This window comes from Nomascus leucogenys, chromosome 20 (genome assembly GCF_006542625.1).
Source record: "Nomascus leucogenys isolate Asia chromosome 20, Asia_NLE_v1, whole genome shotgun sequence".
NCBI lineage: Eukaryota > Metazoa > Chordata > Mammalia > Primates > Hylobatidae > Nomascus > Nomascus leucogenys.
In genome coordinates, this window is record NC_044400.1 from 15,605,671 (window position 1) to 15,615,265 (window position 9,595).

Genomic DNA, 9,595 nt, shown 5'->3' on the forward strand with positions numbered 1-9,595 from the left:
GTGAAAGAGCGAGACTCCTTCTCAAAAAAAAAGAAAAAAGAAATCACACAGATGACACCAACAAATGGAAACATCCCACGCTCATGGATGAGTGGAATCAATATTGTAAAAATGACTATACTGCCAAAAGCAATCTACAAATTCAATGCAAACCCTATCAAAATACCACCATCATTCTTCACAGAACTAGAAAAAACAATCTTGAAATTTATATAGAGCCAAAAAACAGCCCACATAGCCAAAGCAAGGCTAAGGAAAAAGAACAAGTCTGGAAGCATTACATTACCCAACTTCAAACTATACTATAAGCCAGTAGTCACCAAAACAGCATGGTACTGGTATAAAAATAGGCCCATAGACCAATGGAACAGAATAGAGAACACAGAAATAAAGCCAAATACTTACAGTCAACTGATCTTCAACAAAGGAAACAAAAACTTAAAAGTGGGGAAAGAACACCCTATTCAACAAATGGTGCTAGGACAATTGGCAAGCCACAAGCAGAAGAATGAAACTGGATCCTCGTCTCTCACCTTACACAAAAATCAAGTCAAGATGGGTCAAAGATTTAGCATAATTCTTAAAAGCCCTAGGATTTTTGGAATGGTAAATCAGCACTAGATTCAACTTTAAGTCACCAGGTGCATTAACCCCTAACAAGAGAGTGGGCCTGTCCTTTGAAGCTTTGAAGCCAGACATTGACTTCTCCTTTCTAGTTATGTAAGTCCTAGACGGCATCTTCTCCCAACACAAGGCTATTTTGACTACATTGAAAATCTTTTGTTTAGTGTAGCCACCTTCATTATTTGTCTCAGGTCTTCTAGATAACTTGCTGCAGCTTCTCCATCAGCACTTGCTGCTTCACCTTGCACTTTTATGTTATGGAGATGGTTTCTTTCCTTAAACTTCATGAACCAGCCTCTGTTATCTTCAAACTTTTCTTATGCAACTTCCTCACGTCTCTCAGCCTTGATAGAATTGGAGAGAGTTATGGTCTTTCTCTGGATTAGGCTTTGGCTTAAGGGAATGTTGTGGCTGGTTTGATCTTCTAACCAGACCACTCAAACTTTCTCCATATCACAAATAGAGCTGTTTTGCTTTCTTATCATTCATGTGTTCGTTGAAGTGGCACTTTTAATTTCCTTCAAGAACTTTTCCTTTGCATTCACAACTTGGCTAAGGGGCACAGAATGCCTAGCTTTCAGCCAGTCTTGGCTTTCTACCTGCCCTCTTCTCTAAGACTAATCATTTCTAGCTTTTGATTTATAGTGAAAGTTGTGTGACTCTGCCTGTCACCTGGATACTTAGAGAATATTGTAGAATTATTGATTGGTCAATTTTAATATTGTTGTTTCTGAGGAAATAGGAAGGCCCAGGGAGAGAGAGAGATGGGAGAATGGCCAATCAGTGGAGCAGTCAGAACACACATGACATTTATGGGTTAAGTTCATCATCTTATATGAGCACAGTTCATGGTGTTCCAAAACAATTACAACCGTAACATCAAAGATCAGTGATCACAGATCACCACAACAGATATAATAATAATGATAAAGTTTGAAATGTGAGAATTACCAAAATATGATACAGAGCCACGTGAGCACATGCTGTTGGAAAAATGATGCTGATAGACTTGCTCCACTCAGAGTTGCCGCGAACCTTCAGTTTGTAATAAACACAGTATCTGTGAAGTGCAATAAAATGAATCGCAATAAAACCAGGTGTGCCTACAGTACAATGAGTAGTAATAAGTACCATGGGGAAAACTAAGCAGGCAAAATGGCAATAGGGTACTGGAGAATTACAATTTTAAATAGGATGATGTGCAAGGTTTCACTAAGAAGATGAGTGGCATTTGAGCACAAGCCTTAAGGATGAGAGGGAGGGAGCCATAGGCATATCTAGGTGGACAGCATTCCAGGCAGGACATGCAAAGGACATAGTATGTTTGGTCCAGGACTGGGACTTAAACAGGAGCCACAATCCAATTAGAGATGATGCCACTGGCCATAAACCCTAAGCAGAACTTCCAGGATATGCTTTTCCAGAACTTCTATCATCTGCCTTTTCATGGAAACCCAAAAAACTCTAAGTGAAAATCCAGATTTATGCCAAAGACAAAATGGAAAGGGATTATTCACTTAACTCAAGGCTTCACAGTAGGAGCCTTTTATTCAGGAAACTCCCTAGGCACATGTAAAATGGTTTTAGATTTAGAATTCTAATTCACATGATTTTTCAGAAATCCATTTACCACACAAAGCAAGGAACCCCTACAGTGCTGATGCATTTAGTCTGATTTGGTCCTACTCCCTCACTGAGACCTCAGGTATCCCCCATACCTTCTTTGCAAGCTGCCCAGCTAAGGTTAGAAGCCCCGACCCTCAGGGGAGGCCAGCACCAAGTGATGAGGTGAACTCCACAGTGGTGGGCTGCTGCTGCAAGAGGCGCTGGGTGCTGACTCCCCTGGCTATGGTTTCATCTACTGTCACAGCCACCCTGCCTGCCTCCCAACTCATCCCAGCCCTTGGGGCTTCACTCAAAGCAGTGGGGCTGTTTCATTGGTTTTATTAACATTTATTGTTTCTCAGATTCAAGAAAAATATCCAATTTGGAGGACTGAGAAAATCCACAGAACAAAGAACTGTTTTTAAAACCTCCATAATCCTACCACTCAGAGAAAACCACTGGTGGCCACCCTGTCTGGCTGCTAATTACCGAAGTCACAGGAATTTAGATTGGCTGTCCCCTTTTGTGTCTCCAAAAAGCTTCTCTGCCATAATGCCATTCCCCTCAATATTCCTAGAAGCAAAGGCCTGGGTGTGGGCAGTTAGAGAGGTAGAAAGGATGGAAGTCAATTTAAATTGGCTGGTTCAATTCAAGTTGCAAATATCCATGTCTATAACCAGCTAGGGAGATGCCACACCTACAGATGATGTGAGGGGGTGGCTACATCTGCAGGCTCATCTTCAGAAAACTGGCTATATGCAGATGCTAGGTCTCTCCTGGGAAGATTGCAAGAGGGGGCAGTTGCAGCATGGTGCAAGATAGGAAGAGGACCCATCTCCCTCTCTCCCAAGGCCTGGGCATGCCCCTCAGGAACCCAGCCCTATGGCAAGGAATGGCCTTAGCACCTAGGGCTGTAAGTCCTGCTAGTGCTGCTGGTACCCCTGAATAGTAATGTAGCAGTAACTGTGGGGATGTGGATAGGGGGGAGGTGGCTATGACAAGTACAGAGGCAGAATGTATCAATCAGCCATCGCTGCAATATGCCATTCCAAAATAGAGTGGCATGGCCTAAAACAACAACCAATGAGTCCTACTTAGGTACCAGTAGGTTAGCCATCGATTGGCTGATCTAGGTTAGGCTTAGCAAGGCTGGATTTGAAACTTCAGGCTGAACCCATGCCATCTCCATGCCTCTCTAAACCACTTTGGAGCTGTGGACTAGCTGGATTGTGTTCTTTTCATGGCAATAGCTGAAGCACGAGAGCACAGGCTCAATTCTGAAGCATATGTTAAGCTTTTGCTCACATCATATCTAATAACATCCAATTGGTCAAAGCAAGTTATGTGGCCAAGTCCAATCTCAGTGGGATGAGGCAATATTCTGCCTCTAGGAGGAGGAACTGCAAACCCACATGGCAATGGGAAACGGGGGGGTGAAGAATTGAGGACAAGGCACTCTACCACACTGATATGTCAAATTGTAATCCCCAGTGCTGAAGGCGGAGCCTGGTGGGAGGTGGCCAGATCATGAGGGTGGTCCTTCATCAACGGGCTAGCAACATCCCTTTGGTGCTGTTCTCATGACAGTGAGTGAGTTATCACAAGATCTGGTTGTTTAAAAGTGTACAGCGCTTTCCCCGCCTCTCTCTTGCTCCTGCTCCCACCATGTGAGATGCCTTGCTCCCCCTTTGCCTTTGCCATGATTGTAAGTTTCCTGAGGCCTCCCCAGAAGCCAAGCAGATGCCACCATGTTTCCTGTACAGCCCGCAGAACTGCGCACCAATCAAACCTCTCTTTGTTCTAAGTTACCCAGTCTCACGTATTTCTTTATAGCAGTGCAAGGGCATACTCATACACACACAGATGCTATGTAAACAGGTGCGGGCAACACTCATATTCACAGTGATAAATGAGATTCCAGGGATTAGGATGTTGATACATCATTTTAGGGGGTCTTATTTATCAGTGTGAATATGAGTGTTACCTTATTTGGAAAAAGACTCTTTGCAGATGTAACGAAGGATCTTCAGATAAAGAGATTATCCTAAATTAGCCAGGTAGACCCTAAGTCTAATGATAAATGTCCTTATGAAAAAAGAGGCAGTGGCAGATTACACCTACCAAAGAGGAAGAGGCAATGTCAAGACAGGCAGAGGTTAGAGCAATGCAGCTGCAAGCCAAGGAAGGCCTGGAGCCACCAGAAGCTAGAAGAGTCAGGGAACGAATTCTTCCCTAGAGCCTCTGGAAGGAACACAGCTCTGTTGATATTTTAATCTTGGACTTGTGGCCTCCAGAGCTGAAAGAGGATACATATCTGTTGTTTTAAGCCACCAAGTTTATGGAAATTTCTTATGGCAGTCACAGGAAACTAATACAATTGATAATAGTAATGGTGTGTTAGTCCACCTGAAGATGCTAGAAATGGGCCCTCACTGGTCAACTATGAAGACTAATTGAAACAATTGAGAGATACTCATCATCTCTGCATACACTGAGTATAAGAATCTAGCAAAGACCTTCAGCTTGCACATGTAGGTACGGCACAGAGACTTAATCTATGAACACTCCCTTGCTAAGGTATTGGTCTGGAAAATTCCAGTTGCTTGAGCTACTGGTCTGGAAAAATCCAGTTGCTTTTGTCCCTATAAATGGACAAAAATCCTGCCTATGGTATAATATTAAATCTGTATTGAGTGAATCTTGCATAGCAGGTAGTGGTCCAAGCACCTAGGAGGACAGACAGCTGGAACTCTCTGAGTATATAAGAGCCGGTAGCAGGAAGAGTGTGTTTTCTGCTTGCTAAAACATGCTAGTTCAGTGCTGTGGGACAGCATTTGATGGGAGTGAGCTAATGTTGGCTACTGTTATGTTGCAAAGAGAACTTAAGACTGGTGTGTGCTGTGGTTTGAATGTGTCCCCTCCAAAATTCAGGTGACCCCAGGGCAACAATATTGGGAGACACAGCCTTTGGAAAGTAACTGAGTCTTAAGAGCTCTGCCCTCGTGAATGGAATTAGGTGCCCTTATAAAAGGACTTGACAGAGTTTGCTCCTCTTTGCCCTTCTTCCTCTGCCATGTGAAGACACAGCACATCCCTCCGGAGGATGTGGCATTCAAGGTGTCAGCGTGAAGCAGAGGCCAGACCCTCACCAGACAATGAACCTGCCAGTGCCTTGGCCTTGGACTTCCCAGCCTCCAGAACTGTGAGAAATTTCTGTTCTTTATAAATTACCCAGTCTCAGGTATTCTGTTATAGCGACACAAAATGGATTAAGTGTGTGACCCAAGCAGCTTAGATGAGTTCTACAAAGGCCCAAGGTTCTCAAGAATCCTGGAACACTGGGACACCCTGTCATCACTCACCCTGGTGAGCAAGCAGATGCCCACTGTCAAGGTCTCCATGGTCCCTTGAGTCAGGTGGCTGGGTTACTCTCTTCCCGAGGGGGAGTCTGATGGCCTTTGCTATTGCTGGGAACACAGGTGCCTGGAGTCTTCCTCCCTGGTTTGCTACCAGCCTTTCCCCTCTGAGTCTCCCCAGGGAGAAACTCACAGGTCCATACTGCTTTCAGCCAGCCCCCTCTGTTGCCTTTCAGGTCTTTGGAAGCTGTTGTCTCTCAGATTCCACCTTCCTCCCTCATCCTACGCTCCTCTCTCCCCTCTTCCTCTTGGACCCCAGCCACAATCTTGCCCAAGACATTATGCCAAGAGACTTCCACAAAAGCTGAGGGCAGAGCTGTCCTCTGGCAACCTCACCCATAGGAGAAAGCACAATCGTGTGGGCTAGCTCCCTTGGAGTGAGGAGAAGGGAAAAATTCTGGAAGAATATTTATACAATGAAGAAATTAAATTTTCCTGACACAGATGCAAAGTGCTCACACAGTGCTAGCTACACACTCCATGAGTCCTATTAACACCTGTCAACATCCATCAGGTCACACCGCCTATGAATGGTGTGTATGCATGGGCAACCACACATCTGTTTGGCTCAGTCAAACATCCTCAAAGCCTAGCAGAGTTCCTGGCACATGGTGGGCATTTAATAAACATTGCTCAAAAATAATTAGTTATTTCACAAATGAACATTGCAGAGTTTTCCAGCAACTTGTGCAAAGTTAAAGACATGATTAGATACAAGATCTACAATGTGGATAAAAAACAAACAGTTGCTAAAGAAAAATACACCTATTTCTTTTGCTGACACCAGAGTGAAATTTCCCACATTTATCTTCACAGACAAATTTTTACTCTTTCTACTTTTCTGCATTTTCCAAAATGTCTATAATGAGCAGACCATAATTGTATTTGGGGAAAAATAACTGGACCTTCTGAAAACATAATTCCTTCCACATGCACCTTTCCCACTACCTATTTTTCCTGTTAATTTTGGAGACAGAGTGATGCCTAAGTTTCCCCACATTGTATGCTCTTCCTTGGCCCAACTTGTTGGAACCTCATTTGTAGAAAGTGGGAGAAAGTAGATCTAAGAGGCTTCTAAGAGTAGTTAATTATTCTTTCTAATCCCTCCCAGAGCTCACGGGTGGTATGCCAGGGAAGCCTAAGTACTTCGATTCCTTTATTCATTCCCCCTAAGCTTCTGGGTAAGGGTAATTTTCCTGCCATATATTTATATATCTCTCATAAATGAGAGATAAATGGAGTAAATGCCTGCAGTGGGGAGCAGTGAACACTGTGAGTCTGCAGAGGAAGCAGTGAATCTGCACAGAAGAAGGGCGTTTGGGGCAGCATCTCATAAGCCTGCCCAGAGGATTCTGTCCACTGGGCAATCCTACCCAGAGTTTGGACACACGCCCTTGAAACTGTATCTCTAGAGGGAGTTCTCTCAGGGATGGGGGTTCTGGGGGTTGTCACCATTTCAATGACATGAGGCAGTTGGCAGTGAAAACCAGACCTAAGGCAACTGTGCTAGCACCTTCTACACCATGGAGGTCCTCAGAGGGCATCTGGAGGGCTACACTAGGGTGGGAGCTGTTCCTTTTCAGGAAGAAGAATGCAGAGTTGCCAAGCAGCAGAGAGGGACCTGCCCACCTCAGCACCAACACGCCAATGCCCAGTATACCCCTCTGCAGCGTTCTACATTCTCCATTGCCCTTGTGAAGAAACAGGAGGAAGTAACTGACTCATCCATTGGCAGAAACATTTAGGTCGCTACAAGAAAAATCTTCCTGACCCTGGCACAGTTGAGACACTGGAAGAGGCTCAGAGGATAGGTGGCACATGAATCCCAGGAGGAGGTGGAGATGAGACTTGTTGCTTACTCTGACTGAGGGAACTGAGCTGCAGATGAGCCACAGGTGGGGTTATCCAAGGTGAGGGGCTGCACTGGAGACTGGTTGACTGTAAAGACATTAGAAACCCTGAGTTCAGAGGAGAAGGCAAAGCCAAAGAATGTATCAAAAACTGCAAGAGCTTGGGAGGCCAAGGCGAGTGGATCACGAGGTCAGGTGTTCGAGACCAGCCTGGCCAACATAGTGAAACCGCATCTCTACTAAAAATACAAAAATTAGCCAGGCATAATGGAAAGCACCTATAATCCCAGCTACTTGGGAGGCTGAGGCAGGAGAATTGCTTGAACCCAGGAGGCGGAGGTTGCAATGAGCTGAGATCAAGCCATTGCACTCCAGCCTGTGTGACAAGAGCAAGACTCCATCTCAAATTCCCAGCTACTCAGGAGGCTGAGGCAGGAGAATGGCGTGAACCTGGGAGGCGGAGCTTGCAGTGAGCCAAAATCACGCCACTGCACTCCAGCCTGGGTGACAGAGCGAGACTCCGTCTCAAAAAAAAAAAGCAAGAGTACTGATTGTCAAAACACGAGAAAACAAATCAGGACATTTTCAACTTTGAAGATATGGGAGTCAGGCATAAGCATGTAAGTCTGAGGACAGAGTAAGAAGTGCTTGGAGGCCAGGTGCGATGACTCAAGGCTGTAATCCCAGCACTTTGGGAGGCCAAGGCGGGTGGATCACCCGAGGTTAGGAGTTCAAGACCAGCCTGGCTAACATGGCTCCGTCTCTACTAAAAAAACAAAAATTAGCCGGGTGTGGTGGCCCACTCCCAGCTATTCGGGAAGCTGAGACAGGAGAATTGCTTGAACCCAGGAGGCGGAGGTTGCAGTGAACTGAGATCACGCCACTGCACTCCGGCCTGGGTGACAGCGAGACTTTGTCTCAAAAAAGAAAGAAAGAAAGAAAGAAGTGCTTGGAGCCAGAACCAGCAGCACAGCAGCAAACGAGGATGCAGTTTGAATGTAAATGCGTCAAGGAATGAATGAACGAGGGTTGGTGTCATGGGTATGGTGCTGGAATGTGCCCTGCCACGTAGCTTTTGTGCTCCTACCAAAGGCTGATGGGGGATAAATGGGGGAAATTTCACTCTGGTGTCAGCAAAAAAAAAAATAGTTGTAGTTTTCTTAAGCAACTGTCTGATTTTTATCCACAAATATTGTAGATCTTGTATCTAATCATGTCTCTAACTTTGCATGAAGACAGGGATTTATCCCAGCTTAAGGGCCAAGGGAAGAACCCGCATAGAAATAGCTTAGTGGTAGGGATGACTGGCTTTGTTGGGTGAGTATGTGGTGGTGTCCCTGTGGCTGGACATGATTGATGTTTCGGAGCATCGTCATATCTGCTAACAGGTCAAAATGCAGATCTTCGTGAAGACCCTTACCGGCCAGACCATTGCCCTTGAGGTGGAGCCCAGGGACACCATCAAAAATGTGAAGGCCAAGATCCAGGATAAGGAAGGCATTCCGCCGGACCAGCAGAGGCTCATCTTTGCAGTCAAGCAGGTGGAAGATGACCGCACTCATTCTGACTATAACATCCAGAAAGAGTCGACCCTGCACCTGATCCTGCACCTAACGGGTGGCTGTTAATTCTCCAGTCTTGCATTCGCAGTGCCCAGTGATGGCATTACTCTGCAGTATAGCCATTTGCCCCAACTTAAGTTTAGAAATTACAAGTTTCAGTAATAGCTGAACCTGTTCAAAATGTTAATAAAGGTTTTGTTGCATGGTTAAAAAAGAAAAGGAAAGAGATAGCTCAGTGTTGCAGGAAAGGCCTGGATCATTATTTCAAAAACTCCATTTCTCAGACTGCTTGTCCTTGAATAAACAATATCTCAATAAAATAATGTAAGGAGAAATTGTATACTATGGCCCCATCTTGGAGCTCCGTAATGCACTCCAGTTTACGAAAGGCTCTGAGACAAGCTACACCAGAGAAACCTGTTGAACCAAACACTTCCCAAATGGATGGGACCAGTGGATTTCCCTGCCCCACTTTTTTAAAATTTCCCCCATAAAACACCAATTAATACCTTATAGGACACGAGCCCTCCTCTGAATA

At 45.0% G+C, this 9,595-nt stretch overlaps 1 protein-coding gene across 1 annotated transcript; it reads left to right on the forward strand.

The window, feature by feature from the left end:
• The first annotated feature begins 8,889 nt into the window (after nt 1-8,889).
• On the forward strand, nt 8,890-9,123 carry LOC101177200 (ubiquitin-like). The gene has a single exon (XM_030801097.1). The coding sequence runs from the start codon at nt 8,890-8,892 to the stop codon at nt 9,121-9,123; it is 234 nt and encodes a 77-aa protein (XP_030656957.1).
• Nucleotides 9,124-9,595: the final 472 nt, after the last annotated feature.

Excerpts from the sequence above, each read along its gene's own strand:
- LOC101177200 (XM_030801097.1), top strand. The coding sequence starts at position 8,890 with ATGCAGATCTTCGTGAAGACCCTTACCGGCCAGACCATTGCCCTTGAG.